Source organism: Anomaloglossus baeobatrachus, chromosome 2 (assembly GCF_048569485.1).
Source record: "Anomaloglossus baeobatrachus isolate aAnoBae1 chromosome 2, aAnoBae1.hap1, whole genome shotgun sequence".
NCBI lineage: Eukaryota > Metazoa > Chordata > Amphibia > Anura > Aromobatidae > Anomaloglossus > Anomaloglossus baeobatrachus.
Window position 1 is genome coordinate 588,581,377 of NC_134354.1, and position 16,384 is coordinate 588,597,760.

Consider the following 16,384-nt stretch of genomic DNA (forward strand, 5'->3'; position numbering starts at 1 on the left):
AGACTCAGACAGTCCTGGATTTGGGTCTATGTCCTTCAGTCCTGGGCGTCTGCTGAATGTCCCTCAATCCTATCGCCCCACTGACATCTCCTCCAGCAGTAGAAAGAAATGGCAAATGCGTGTGGCAGGGGCATGGTTAAAATTTGCTGTTGCGCAGGTAGCAGATATTAGAATCTGCCCCTATTTCTATTTTCCAAAAGTTGGGAGATATACCCCAGATATTGATTTCTATTTTTCTTTTGTTTATTCACTTTGCATTTTGTTAATTGATGAAAAGAAACCACTAGCACTTCTATTATTTAAAGCATTCTTACACTGCAGCATTTTTTCCACACCTGCCTATAACTTTTCCATTGTAATGTATCTATAAAATCAAGCTCATAGACACTGCCAGCATACCACCGTATAAATATTAAGTATTTAAGGACCACATTTTGCATTTCCATAATAATGTCTGGTAAATTTCTCAAACATTTTCATTATAGCAACTAGCATGTGCTTCCATGTTCTTTCACATTTTCATTTATCTTTGACCTTGTGTATAATAAATGGAATTTTATCCTAATGCAGGGTGGAATTTACAACTGACGATGCTATGGTATCTGATATACAAATGATCATTGTTACTATTGTTTCTTCAACATTTGTTATTTTATTAATCCAATTCTTATGCATTTATTCTTTCACTTATTAAGTTCTAATGTTTCAGTACAAATGTATGTTTACAACATTCCAATAACCAATACATGTGAAATATAAAAGCACACCTGTCATTTCAGATTACTTTTCAGAATCAGCCATCAGGAGAATATATTGAGCCAGTATAATAATTGCTCCATCGCTAATTTTCTGTTGTTTCTGAGATAGTAAGTGATGACTAACAGCTATAATATCTCTCATAAACAGTACCCAGAGACATGAGTGATGTGATGCCAAGCACCCAGGTGTAATGAGATGCTAGACCACTAGGAGTCGCTAGATACCTTAGTGGAGGAGATTTGCAGGGAAATCGAACTAGTAAGGGGTCAAGAGTCTGGAGATCGCGTCAGTAACAGAGGGAGAGAGAGAAGCTGAAGTCAATATGCGAGCTGAGAGTCCGTAAACCATGAATTTACATAAAGTACCAGGAAGAGAGCGGAGCGGAGGTCACAATACAAGCCGAGGTCGGTAGCCAAGAGAACAAGTCATGTACCTGGAAGAGAGTGGGGTCAGGGATCAGGAACAAGCCAAAGGTCAGGGAGGCAGGAAGTCAAGACGGAGTAGGGGAGGAGACGGGACGGGGTACAAGGAACTAGGAAGAGGGATAAGATCAAATCAGTCACTTACGGGAACCAGAGACATGTAATACAAAACAGGAACTATCACTAGCGGCATTCTGGGTGGACTGGCTCCCAGATAAAGCAAGCCACACCCGGGAACGAGGCTACAGAGAACAGACCCCTTCCACACTACACGGGACTTAAACCGGGAACAACAAAGGTCAGAGAGGAAGGGAGGCAGGGAGTCAAGATGGAGTAGGGGAGGAGACGGGATGGGGTACGAGGAACTAGGAGGCGGGGCAAGAACAGATCAGTCACTTACGAGAACCAGAGATGTGCACTGCAAAACAGGAACTTTCCAAGTGGGCTGGCTCCCGGATAAAGCAATCCATACCCCGGAACAAGGCTACAAAGAACAGACCCCTTCCACACCACACAGGACATAGACTGGGAACAACAAATTGGAAAATATGAGGCCCAGTACAGGCTCTGCAGGGATCAGAGCACCACTCATCAGAATCATGACAAATGATTCCTGCTTTCTTGATGCTACGCACCACATGCTCAGAAGAAGCCTTGGGGACATTATATAGCAACATTAAGCCCTGTAGCTGTGAATCCAGCTTTGGGTATACTAAAACACTAGAAAGGGGCAGCACAAACTGTCAATGTCTAAACCTCTGTCTTTCATTCTACTTTTCACGTTGCTCTTGCCTCCTCCTTCTCCCCTCTCTCCACTTCAAAAACTTAAATTGACAGCTGTAATCTGATCACTAATGGAGCTAGTAGTCGATCTTGTGACATAGGGAGATTTTACCAGTTTTTTTGAGTAAATGATGAGTTCAGGATGCAGGGGAAGGAGAAGAATTAGTTTTTGAATGGAGAGGGAAGCATATTTCTTACAAACTTTCTAATATGCACTTGTTATATTGGTTTATGCAAAGTTTATTGAAACAGAATGATCATTTAAACAATATAATTTACTGTACCTTGATCTGGCACTATCAACAAAGGCGGCTCTGGGTTGTTTATCTGTGGTCCTTGTATCCGATGAGTAAATAGTGCTAAAGAAGGAGGTTGCAGGGTTATGAATACTGCTTAGATATTTGTCACCAAATTTATTTTGTAGCATATGTCATTACACTAACCCAAATTGACACCTAATACACATATCAAGGGTCTACTGAATCGAATATTTTCTTTTTCACTTGCAAAACAACAGGCTATTTTTATTCTGTACTGCAATTGTTTTATTTTTCAGTCAATTAAAAACTATAGGATGTAAACTGTGAACTTTTTTAATTGTACTTAAAGGGAATTTGTCACCAGGTGTTTGCTCCCCCATCTGAGAGCAGTTTAATGTAGAGACAGAGACCCTGATTCCAGAGATGTGTCACTTACTGAGCTGTTTGCTGTCATTTTGATAAAATCAATGTTTTCTCTGCTGCAGATCTAGCAGTTATACAGAGCTCATGAATGCGCTGGACTGCCTAGTAGCAGGCCAAGTAGTCCTCTAATGATAATCTACTGCTGATTAAACAGTGATTTTATCAAAACTACACTAAGCAGCCCAGTAAGTGACACATCGCTGGAATCAGGATCTCTGCTTTTATGTTATAGGTGGCAAAAATCTCTTTAATAAGGGATCTGATAAAATGAATAAAAAACAGATTAAAATAACTGGCTCTTGTTTTCTATGCATTTTAAACAGATCCCTACAGACTTGAATGGCTGATACTGATTAACAAAACAATTTACACACGGGTCCTCCAAAAAAAAAAAGATTTTCAAATTGTTCGATTAAAAGGAACCAACCACCAGGAATTTCATATATTAAGTAATGCCAGTGTCATACTGGTCCTAGGATGCTGAATCCAATCATACCTTTAATTGAGCAATTGGATGTTTGACTCCAGAATAATGTGTAATCAAAGTTCCAGAAATGCACGTCAAAATCTTCAATAAGATGGCGCCGGAGATAGCGCTATTCGTAGGTGCTGACTCCAACGCCATCTCAGTGAAGAGTTCCTGAATTACTTCTAAATGGACTTAACTGTAATGGCAGTGACAGGTGGAAGAAGGCCAAGCAAGCATATAGTAGTGGAATAATAATGCCAGACCCGACCTACATAGCCCCAATGCACATGCCACTCAAACAGTCAGCGCATTTCTAGAACTTTGAGTGCACATTTTTCTGCAATCAAGCACCCAGTCTCTCAACAAAAGGTATGGTTACATCCAGTATCCTAGCACCAGTATAGCGCTGGCTTTCTTTATATATGAAAATCCTGATGGTTGGTTAAAAATGGATAGTACACAGATGAAAAAAAACTGATGAATGATTATGCCTTTTCCCAAAACACCATTATGTATTAGCAGATTACTGGCCTTAAAAATTCCTGTAAAGTAAAATGAATAATATAAAATAATACTTGCATTTTTTGCCCTTCTGGTTTTCCTGGACCAACCCTGTTGGGAATGATTATATATTTTAGAAACAGTTAGTGTGCACACAGCCAAGTATGGAGGTGCTGGTAGACGGGATGATGAATCCCCAGTAGTACTCAATTATAAAGTTCACCCCACTCTTCAAGAATTTCATGCAATAGTGTTTGTTTATTTACATAGACAGGTGATGGACAGTTGAGGGTACAGGAAATAGAGACACAGGACGTTTCGACCTATTTGGTCTTTTTCAAAAAACGTTGCTGAAAGTAAAAAATAATAACCATTAATATACACCCTGTGCAAGCATTAGAATTGATATATATGGTACATCTACATATACTGTATACATATTAACATATAAGAACAAACGTATGCGCAAACTGATTATGCAATAAATAAGAACAAGCATCCAATCAAGGTAATCCCTTGGGCTATCTAATGGTCATAGTCAATAGACTATAGAATTTAATATGATGCCAAGAGAGAAATACGCTGTGAATATAGAAATTTACGTCTTGAGTGTTTTAGCAAGGGCGCTCCCGCGCCTGTGTCCCAGCTGATCTGTCTTTGTGCTGTATGCAGCGAGGAATGGGGTTTAAATAGCCCACCTCCAAGATGGGAAGGGGAGGGAGGACACGTGGCAATGCAGTGTGCGCAGGAGTGGGAATAATTGGAAGAGCCGCGCAAGCGCGGTCTCATGGAGAGTAAACGTCAGAGATATAAAACAAATGATACATAAACATAAACTTGGTTTCTATCCAACACACCAGAACCTAACCACCACTGAAAAACACACCTTGAAGTCTTTAGCGTCCAATAAAAAGATAGTGATAAAACCAGCGGATAAAAGGGGTGCCACGATTATCTTAGATCACACCATGTATCTACTGGAGGTCATTCGCCAACTATCGGATGCCACGACATACAAGAAAATCACACAAGACCCCACCACGACCATTAGGGAGAGAATCAAACATACACTGAAAATCTACCTGGACAACAATACAATAGACCAGAGAAAAGCCACATTCCTTACAAATCCCCATCCAATTATACCAGTTTTTTACATCCTCCCTAAGATACATAAGTTATTCAGAGAACCCCCATTAGACCCTTTAGTGGCCTCAACAGACTCCATCCTTTCCCCTTTATCCATTTTCCTTGAGAAGGTACTTACACCACTGACAAAGAATTCACGATCAGCTGGGATACAGACGCGGGAGTGCCCTTGCTACAACAAACCAGAGGTAAATTCCTATATTCATATTTCTCTCTTGGCATCATACTAAATCCTATAGTCTATTGACTGTGACCATTAGATAGCCCTAGGGGTACCTTGATTGGATGCTTGCTCTTATTTATTGCAAAATCAGTTTGCGCATACGTCTGTTCTTATATGATAATACGTATATACAGTATGTACATACTGTATGTAGCTGTACCATATATCAATTCTAATGCTTGCACAGGGTGTATATTAATGGTTATTAGTTTTAACTTTCAGAGACGTTTTTGAAAAAACCAAATAGGTCGAAACGTCCTGTGTCGTTATTTCCTGTACCCTCAACTGTCCATCACCTGTCTATGTAAATAAACAAATATTGTTGCATGCAATTCTTGAAGAGTGCGGTGAACTTTATAATTGAGAATGATAATATGTTATACATTTATGGTATAATGTATAGGGAATGTTTGTAGTATAGAATATGCATTAACCTTTATTGAGGGATCATAATTATTCTAACCAACTTAAAGTGGAGGTCTGACATACAAAGTAATTTTCATCCTAAATCCCTATCTTTTAATGCAATAATCTAAACTAATTTCTAATATACTTTAATTAAAAAAAAACTCCCTCTCCTTCCCTCACTACATTGTCTAACTGGTTTTCTTTTTTTCCCCACTTCCTTTTTTGATGACACTTTGTTTAAGATTTACAGTGAATGCTGGGATACTCAAACAAAGCGCCATCAGTTTCTGGGGCTAGGCTGTTGTTGGCTTAAATCAGCAGTAACAATACAGCAACAGAGGAGAGTGCAATGTTAAGTGTTTGTTTTAAGACTACCAGGTGTCCAGGCATGCATACACCCGAGTTGTTCCTGCAAGTAATGTCATAGGCCTCTGCACATCTGATAGTCTTAAGCCTGCTTTACACTCTTCAATTAGTCGTGCGATCGCAATTTCTTGCTCGTGTCGCACAATGCTGTAACCCCCCGTCACACGTACTTACCTTCCAAACGACCTCGCTGTGGGCAGCGAACATCCACTTCCTGAAAGGGGAGGGACGTGCGGCGTTACCGCGACATCACACAGCGGCTGGCCTATCGAAGCGGAGGGGAGGAGATGAGCAGGACATAACATCCCGCCCACCTCCTTCCTTCAGCATTGCCGGCGGCCGCAGGTAAGCTGTGTTCATCGTTCCCGGGGTGTCATACGGAGCGATGTGTGCTGCCTCAGGAACATTGAACAACCGGACGTTCAATTTTCAGAAAATGAGCGATGTGTCAGCGATGAACGAGAAGGTGAGTATTTCTGTTTGTTCATAGCTGTGACACGCTACGATATCATTAACGATGTCGGATGTGCGTCACTTACGACGTGACCCCGCCGACATCTCGTTAGATATATCGTAGCATGTAAAGCCCGCTTTAAAGCTGCTTTACATGCAGCGACATCACTAGGAATGTCGCTGGTGAAAACACCCGCCCCTGTCGGTTGTACGACACGGGCAAATCGCTGCCCGTGGCGCACAACATCGTTAACACCCGTCACACATACTTACCTGCCTAGCGACGTCGCTGTGGCCGGTGAACCGCCTCCTTTCTAAGGGGGCAGTTCATGCGACGTCACAGTGGCGTCACTGAGCGGCCGCCCAATAGAAGCAGAGGGGCGGAGATGAGCGTCCGTAACATCCTGCCCACCTCCCTCCTTCCTCATTGCAAGCGGCCGCAGGTAAGGTGTTGTTCCTTGTTTCTACGGTGTCACACATAGCAATGTGTGCTGCCGCAGGAATGACGAACAACCTGCATCCTACAACAGCAACAATATTTGGGATTAGAACGACATGTCAACGATCAACAATTAGGTGAGTAATTTTGATCGTTAGCGGTCGTTCGTGCGTGTCACACGCAACGACATCGCTAATGAGGCCAGATGTGCGTCACGAATTCCATGACCCCAACGACATCTCGTTAGCGATGTCGTTGTGTGTAAAGCCCGCTTTAGAAGACACATTCACAGTGCGCTTTTCCCTGTTGCCAGATCGATACTGCTGATTTGAGCCTGCAACTGCAACAGAGAGTGCGCTGTCATTGGGCACATCACACAGTGTGGAGCACGCAGGAACTAAAACAGCCACTGAAATGACTGACACTAATGACTCTTCAATTCAGGGAGGGAACAGACGCTGCGGCAGTTATATATTGTAGTGAAGGAGAGGGAATTTTTTATTAAAGTATATTAGAAATTAGTTTAGATTATTGTATTAAATGGATAGGGATTTAGGATGAAAATTATTTTGCATGTCAATCCATCCCTTTAATTGTAACATTAAAATATATCTTGTCGATTTGGTTTATTTTTCTCAATCTCTTATGAATTTATAGGACATCATAAATGCGGTTGCTCAAGTGTTTACCATTAATGACTATGAAAAGCTGTGAAGCATCAATGACAGTCAGACTGATGGCACAGGTTTTATCTGGCACCAATACAAAATTGTTACATTAGGACCAGAGTTCTATGCAGCCATTTCAGAGGAGCCGCACAATGTACTGGCATTCAATTAAATTAACTTTGAAAACCCTTTTGAATGCATATGACTGAGCTGTAATCTCATCTACTGCCACAATCGTATGTACGGTGATTTAGGTAAATAATGATGGAGACGTTGCCTTTTTTCCCTGATTAATAGGAGTTCCAATTGTTGGATCCCCACTAATCAAATATTATCTCCCATAACCTAATACAATATATACAGCTTATAAAATATGTTTTGAACACATCACCAATTTTCTAAATAAATATATTTCTAATGGTGATATTGACATGAATTTCTCATCAGATATCAACAACAACCCATCCAATCCAAACAGTGGAAAAATATCAAACCATAAATGTCCATGAATAAAGTTTTGTGTAATAATGGGAAATGACACAGCAAAATGTATTGAACAGGCATACTGAAATGTATGTAATACTTAATACAAAAGCCTTTGTTGGTGATGACAGCTTTAAGATGCCTCCTGTATGGATAAACTAGTTGTATGTATTGAAAATTTGATTATTATATTAATCAGTCTCTCAGACAATTAAATAACATAGAGGTCTATGAAGTACTTAAAAGTGATCCAACGACGAGATATAGGGAAAAGCTACGTAGTCTCCTTAACAGTCAGGTATTGCAGGGGTCCATATCCAAAAATAAGGCAGAAAAACTTTGTAAGAGAGACAGGGGATTTAATTAAGCACTTGGAGACTTTTCAATGGCAACCTGGTTTTCATTGGGCATCGCTCGACATAGAAAGCCTGTACTCCAGGATACCGCAAGACCTGGGAGTAGAGATGGTGGGGGACATGATGAAAAATTTGGGGGAAACAAAAATGATTGTCGATTTTGTACAAAGTGCTCTAACCTTTATTTTAACGCATAACGCGTTTAAGTTTGGAAATACTTGGAACAGGCAACGAAGTGGAGTGGCCATGGGCACTCCATTTGCGTGTACCTTGGCTAATATTTACTTGTACTTGGCAGGTGTAGAAAAGGAGCTAGTGTACAGCATTGACAATCCGTTTATTAAACACATCAAATTGTTTCTGCGCTATGTGGACGATGTCTTACTAATTTGGGATGGGTCAAAAAACGATTTTGAGGCGTTTGTCAACTACCTGAATACAACTAATCGGTTCAACATGTATTTTATTTCTGAATTCAATGCAAAGGCCATAGAGTTCTTAGATGTAAAGCTATCAGTAAAAGACAACTTACTTATGCGGGAGTTACATGGAAAATCTACGGCAGTTAAATGTTGCTCCATTTTGAGAGTACACACCCCTGGCATATAAAAAAAACTCTATACCCTATAGTCAATTCACACGATTATATAGAACCACCAACAACCCAAATAGGTTACAAGATTTGATAGTGGATTTAAAACACTGGTTTAAAGAATGGAGGTACCCCAAAAAAAATATAGAACAGGCACACGAAAAAGCTTTAATGCATTTTTCCAATGGAAATTTACATAGGAAAAAAAAAATCGCAAAAATGATGAGTTTAATAAATTCGTGTTCTGTTTCAAATATGATCTAGAGAATACTATTCGTTCAATTATTAACAGAAATTGTCATTTAATAGAGAAAGATGGGGATCTAACTGAATTGGCAAGAAATAGACCAATAGTAGCCTTCAAAAGATGCAAAAATTTGGGTGATATTTTGGTTAAAAAAAGATATGTGTCAACCTCTACCTGGATGGATAAATATAGCCCAAAAGGGAAATATAAGTGTGGCAGTTGTTCATTTTGCAAGTTTCACTGCACAGATAGATCTCTAAAAATAGGGAACAACTGGCATATTACAAAACAACTAATCACTTGCAAAACCAAAATGGTGGTATATATCATTTTTTGCCCGTGCGGAATGCACTACATAGGGAAAACTATCTGGCCACTCTTTGTTAGATTTAGAGAGCATCGCAACTTCATAGAGACAGGTATTGGTGCAACTAAAATTATTTCCCATGTTAGAGATATACATGGAGCCAATAAAAATGAGTTACGTTTTGCTGGTTTAGAGCAAGTGGAGCCCAGAGCAGCAGGAGGAGCTCCCCATAAAATTCTACTACAAAAGGAGGCTCAATATATAATAAAGTACAATGCACTGGGTCCCCTAGGGTTAAACGAGAAAAACGATCTCACAGTGTTCTTGTAAGTTCAGAGAAGCTGGAAATTTCTTTCTTTTTTCATGTCTTTGTTATAAGTGTTACAGTCTGATGTTGTTTATTGATGTTTTTAAAATGTTTTTATACGTTTCTGACATTTCCCCTGTTGGGTGTCGCCCTATAAGAAAGGGGATCTAACGTCATGTGTTTGTAGACCTGTTGAAGTGCTTGTTAAGCATGAAATGGCCATCGTCTGCTGTGCCATGCATCCCCCCCCCGCTTTTTTTTCCCTTATGCTGAAATAAACAGACTTTTTGTATACAGCAGCCCGGTGAGTGCCCTCCTCTTCTTTTGCTTATTAGTTGCATGCATTGTTCAGGTGTGATTTTGGGCCATTCTTCCACATAAACTTTCTTCAAATCATGAAGGTTCTTTGGGTTTCTTCTATGAACTCTGAGCTTTAGCTCCAGTCATAAAGTTTCTTTTGGAATCAGGTCAGGTGATTGGCTGAGACATTCTTTCTGTAAAACCAACTGAGTTTTCTTTACTGTGTGTATGGGATCATTGTCTTACTGAACTGTCCACCATTGTTTCATTATCATCAGTTCGGTAGATGGCTGCAGATTTTTATCAGCAATGCCTCAGTACATTTATCTATTCATCCTTCCTTCAATTACATGAAGTTTGCTAGTACCATATGCCGAAAAACAGCCCCACATCATGATATTCTCACCTCTAAACTTCACTGTTGCTATGGGTTTTTTAGGTGATATGTAGTTAATTTTGGCCTCCAAACATGGTGTGTAATATGGCATCCAAAGAGTTAAATTTTTATCTCATCTGACCAGACTATATTCTTCCGGTATTTCACTGGCTTGTCTAAATGTTGTTGAGAAAATTTTAAATCCACTTGAATATTCTTTTTATTCAGCAATGGAGACTTGTGTGGTGAGCGTGAATACAGGCCATAGAGGTTGAGTGCATTACTTATTGTATTATTGAAAGAATTAAACCTGCTGATTCCAGGTCTTTCTGTAAATCTCCATAAATACAAAGAGTCCTTGGCTCTTGGATAACTGTTCTGATAACTCTTTTCACTCTTCTATTTGAAAACATCTAGTTGTGGCCGGTTTATGATGAAATGATGTTTTTTCCACCTCTGAATTATGACCCCAAAAGTGCTCACTGGAACCTTCAGAAGTTTAGAAACTCTTCTGTAACCAATGCTGTCCGCATGTTTTGCAACAACAAGATTGCGAAGGTCTTTGAACACCTCACTTGTTTTACCCATCATGAGATGTTTCTTGTGTGGCACCTTCGTAATGACACCTTTTTATAGGCCATGAGCTGAACCAGCTGATATTTTTTTCACCAAGTGTCAGGATTGGTTTCTAATTACTGATGGATTTCAGCTGGTGTCATGGCTTTCCAATTCTTTTTGCATCTCTCTGCATGTGTTCAATACTTTTTCCTGTGTCATTTCTTATTAATACACATAACTTAATTTATGGACAATTTAAAAGCTACTTGTAATAGCATTAGTAATTGTGCTGAATCGTCTTAAAGCAAATCAGTTAGCAGGTTTTTGCTATGTGTTTGTGAGAGCGCTATGATGTAGAGGTTGAAACTCTGATACTAGCAACGTGCCACTTACTGAGATGTGCTCTGCATTTTTAATAAAATCATTGGTTTAGCTGCAGGAGATTATCACAACAGAACTAGGTGTCTTGTGACATGTAGTCCTCCTGCTCTATGTAACACTGCCCACACCACTGATTAGCAGCTTTCTGTCAATTATACAGTGCACACAGAAAGCTATCAATCAGTCATATGAACAAGGTTGTACAGGGCTCATCATTCACAGCACTGCTACATATGCAGTAGAGACAACTAATTTGATCACAACTGCTGCACCAAGTAAACTAAGTGACACATTGCTGGAATCAGGGTCTCTGCCCTTACGTTATGCTGTTCTCAGATTAGGTAACAAAAACCTGATGACAGACTCCCTTTAAAAATGCATTTAAAGGTTGTAAATTTAAACAGGTACTAGGCCCACTGCACCCTTTGGTAAAAAATACCTTCAATCCACTTGTCAGGCCATGGCAATTCATTTGCCCTAAGCAGAGTCTGATTTGTCCAATCTGACAATGGTCATATGCATAGCCACTAATTCCACTAGAGAAAGTTCAAAAGGAACCTCTCACCAGGTTTTCTTACTATAAACTAAAGCTATCACCTTTATCTGCTCTATTACTGAAGTCCATCAACCTGTATCTAAACCTTGGTCTCCCTCTGAATATGTCAAAAATGCACCAGAAACTATTAACCTGGAAGTGAAATCGCTACCTACACATGCGCAGTGCGGGACTTTGCTCTGCCCTTTGTGAGGCAGAGCATAGTGTGCCTGCGCAGGCTTGCACTTCACTTGTGCAGATGCAAGATTCATGGCGACCTATCGATGACGTAGGAAGAGTAATCCACATATATTCAATAGTGTGGCAATTATGCACGTAGAGGAGGCGCAGAAAAAGACAGGACAGCGCCATATGCCGGAAATATATAAGATTTTTGGGGGCATATGCGAGGGACGTCAGGACTTATATACTGTATAAGTCGATGCAGCAATAGAGCAGATGGGGGCTTTAGTTTATTTGGGAAAACCTTTTGCCAGGTTCCCATTAATGCAAGAATGGCCAGATATTTTTCTATTCATTTGTCTCATTTTTAATACTGTAGCTGAATTGATGTTATGAGTAAGCTGTAAATGATTTACATCAACTTTTCCATAATTTACAATGACAGATTGTTAAACTTGGTAGCTTTCTTACTGTTTAGTTTCGGTTGTTGTAGTGGTGGTAGTAGTGGTGTTGTTCTTGTTTGCCGGAGTCCAAGATTTTCTGTATGTGAACATAACAATGCTTATAATTAAGATGTGATTCCAAATTTTATTTAATTTATATTATAAATTTAATAGCATTCTTTATATGCACGTTATTAAAAATAATTAGAAAATTCATTTTTCTCATGATCTTAGTGACATACTGTATAAATAGAGGACGCTCTCAACATATAAATTTCAAGTGCACACAATGTCATTCATTTGGATCATCAGACATTTTTATATGTTTTTTCATATTGTTAGATTGTAAAAAAAAAATATATGTACACTACAAAGTTCTCTCTTGGCTTATATTACTTTTTTTGCACTGGGATTCCAATATTGTTATTAATAGTTTTGCCTTTTACATTTATAATACTAAAGTCAGTGGCAATGCAGACTGGAAAGAACACTGAATTAATTCATGATTCTTCAGTAACCAAGGAGTACAATGTTCAGAAAGGAGCCAAAGTAAGCAACGCTTGTCCAGCACAAACAGTGATTCATACAATTGTTCATTATAAAAAAAATCCAAACAGAGGATTCACACAGATACAGATACGTTAGCACACTATCACCCTATTATAATTTATTAAACTTGGGTAACCTATTTGGTAATGGATAAACTTGGCAACAGTATAATTAAACTAAAAGTGTATGTAACATCCTATGCGCATCACACTCAAGCTAGGAAAAAAACAAATATATAACAAAAATATTTTATAATTGTGCCAATTTATTTTAGACAATTTCTAAATATTAATTAATATTTAATTTTTACATTATACTGAATTTTATATTTTACCCTCATGTGGTTTCATAAGAGAAATATTGCATATTTTAACAATATATTTGAAGTTAAAAAAGTGTTACTTAATTTCCCAATTCGTCTTTGTGTTGATTAGAGCTTTGTTTTTCGGATACAGGTCTGCATGGGTTTATGACTTAAATTCCACTTTATTAAAATGCTATACTAAAGCAGTAGGCAGTGAGCTCCCCCTAATGGTGGCTGTGAGCACTCAATATGCTGTTTTCACGCATGCAGGGAATTTGGAGCTCTGTGTCAGTAAAGATGAATTATATTCTGACATTTTTCAGTAAGGAATTTTGGACCATTAAATAGGTAAAAAAAAAGAAAATAGTTTTCAAGGGTGGGCATTCACTATGAAATTCAATGCAAAAAGTGCAGTCTCCAAACAGCTACTGAATTCCTTGTTCCTGATCATTAAGTGACACATCAGTCACAGTTGTGTAACAATCTGATATTAAAGCCTCATAATAGAAATGGGGACCAGCTGCAAACTGGCCACCAGTACAAGCTATCATTTTTCACTCTACAACCTGCCAGTTTGTTATCAGTTATAATTAGAGATGAGCGGTGTTCGAATCAAACTGTTCGCCAATCTCAAATTTGAACTGTTTTAGGTGATGTTCGAGTCGTTCGACGAACGCGAAAAATTAACTTCAAGTTCGACAGTTCGAGGTTATGTTCGATAACGGTTCGATCACCAAAAGCGCAACTGGCTTTTCAAAGTAATACTGTCATTTAATGTTAATACAGTGGAACCTTGGTTAATGAGAACAATCCGTTCTGGGAGTGTGCTTGCTAACCAAGTTCCTCGTTTAGCAAAGCAAGATTTCCCATAGGAAATCATTGCAATGCAGAGAATTCCTTCCACAACTTGTTAAATGTCCCATCCTGGTCCCCTATTGTGCCATTCCACACATGCACAAACACACACAAACACACATACACAAACATACACGCACACACACATATTATGCTCACCTTACCTTCCGTTCCATCGCCGGCCTCCTGGGACTTGCAGTTCGCCAATACAAGAAGTGTATCGGCTAACCATCGCGACCGATGCCGGAATTTCCGCTGCCAAATCGCTGAGATCAAAGGCAGGAGCTACTTGCCTCTGATTGGCCAGCGTGCTGCCTTTGAGTAGCGTCTGACAGTTCCTCCCTCATCGCGATGGTTACCCGATACACATAGTTCACCGCTACAGGATGTGTTTCGGCATCGGTTGCAATGGTTACCCGATACACATCTTGTACCGGCGAACTGCAAGTCCCAGGAGGACGGTGATGGAACAGAAGGTAAGGTGAGCATAATATGTGTGTGGGTTCGTGTTTGTGAATGTTTGTACATGGTTGTGTTTGCTTGCCATTGTTTTCAATGGTGTTCGAAGGTGTTCGAAAGTATTCTACGAACGTTCATTGAACGTTCAACGAACACACCCGCCGTTCGACAAACCGAACCGAACTTGAACACTAGGGTGGTGGCTCATCTCTAGTTATAATATACTTTCTGGCCTTATCATGACAAAAAAGCAATCTCACTTTTTGCAACTCTGTCATAATGGAACAAGCTACATTCTACTTCATCTGAAAAAATTATACAAACAAATATTCTTGGCCTGCGTCAGCACATTGCGATTAATGAATATATGGATTCCACTATTGCTCATTAGAGATAAGACCGTCAATATTAAGAGTGCTTAGAATAAATAAGTACACCCTAACCGATTTATTGGAAAACTTTTTGATTCCTCTCAGAATCAACAGTTTCTACGGGATACAAAAATACAAAGTTCTCTCCAAATGTGGGTGATCGATTGCAAAGAAGATTTGTTCTTTTGCACAACCAAAAAAAGTAATTTTCATAACAAATTAATTCTCTGCCACTCTCCATCCAGCATCCAGGCTCTAAAAGAGGTCGTTCTTGAACAATGGAAAAAGAGACATGTTGCACTATACAGTTAGGTCCATATATATTGGGACAGAGACATTTTTCACATTTTTGTTCTGTACATTACCACAATGGATTTTGAATAAAACAAGTCAGATGCAGGTGAAGTTCAGACTTTCAGCTTTAAGTCAGGGGGTTGAACAAAATGATTGCATAAAAATATGAGGAATAAATCATTTTTTAAACTCAATCCCTTCATTTCAGGGGCTCAAAAGTAATCGGACAAATTAAATATTTGGAAACAAAAATGTTAATTTCTAATACTTGGTTGAAAACCCTTTGTTGACAATGACGGCCTGAATTCAAACTCATGGACATCGCCAGACGGACGCGGTGTTTCCTCCTTTTTGATACTCTGTCAGGCCTTTACTGCAGAGTTTTTCAGTTGCTGTTTGTTTGTGGGCCTTTCTGTCTGAAGTTTAGTCTTTAATAAGTGAAATGTGGCTCTGTTGGGATGAGATCAGGTGACTGACTTGTCAATTCAAGAAGATTCCACTTCTTCATTTTCATAAACTCCTGGGTTGCTTTGGCTTTACATTTTGGGTCATTCTCCATCTGTATTGTGAAATGCCGAACAATCCGTTTGGCTGCTTTTGTCTGGATTTGAGCACACAGTGCTCAAATGTCTCTGAGAACCCTAGAATTCATCCGGCTGCTTCTGTCCTGTGTCACATCATCTATAAGCATTAGGGACCCAGTGTCACTGGTTGCCATGCATGCCTAAGCCATCACAGGCCTCCGCCATGTTTTACAGATGATGTGGTATGCTTTGGATCATGAGCTGTACCATGCCTTCACCATAGTTTATCCTTTCCATCAGTCTGGTAGAGGTTAATCTTGGTTTCATCTGTCCAAAATTGTTCTTCTAGAACTGTGCTGTTTTTTTTAAGATTTTTCTTAGCAAAGTCCAATCTAGCATTCTTATTCTTTAGTTTTCTCAGTGGCTTACACTGTGCAGTGAACCCTCTGTATTTTCTTTCATGCAGTCCTCTCTTAATGGTAGATTTGGATATTGATACGCCTACATCATGGAGAGTGTTGTTCAGATGATTGGATGTTGTGAAGGGGTTTCTCTTCACCATGGTAATTATTCTGCAATCATCCACTACTGTTGTCTTCCATGGCCGTCCAGGTCTTTTTGCATTGTTGAGGTCACC

The 16,384-nt window shown here is 39.4% G+C and overlaps 1 protein-coding gene across 3 annotated transcripts in view; it reads right to left on the reverse strand.

Annotated features, from left to right (window-relative positions):
- SCEL (sciellin) overlaps positions 1 to 16,384 on the reverse strand; it is a 148,535-nt gene that overhangs the window by 63,522 nt on the left and 68,629 nt on the right. For all 3 annotated transcript variants that reach the window (XM_075336773.1, XM_075336772.1, XM_075336771.1), the window contains 3 exons: positions 12,420 to 12,488; positions 3,696 to 3,728; positions 2,249 to 2,323 (listed from right to left, as the gene is read on the reverse strand). In XM_075336773.1, the coding sequence (XP_075192888.1) occupies positions 2,249 to 2,323; positions 3,696 to 3,728; positions 12,420 to 12,488 (177 nt within the window). The remainder of the gene's footprint in view (positions 1 to 2,248; positions 2,324 to 3,695; positions 3,729 to 12,419; positions 12,489 to 16,384) is intronic.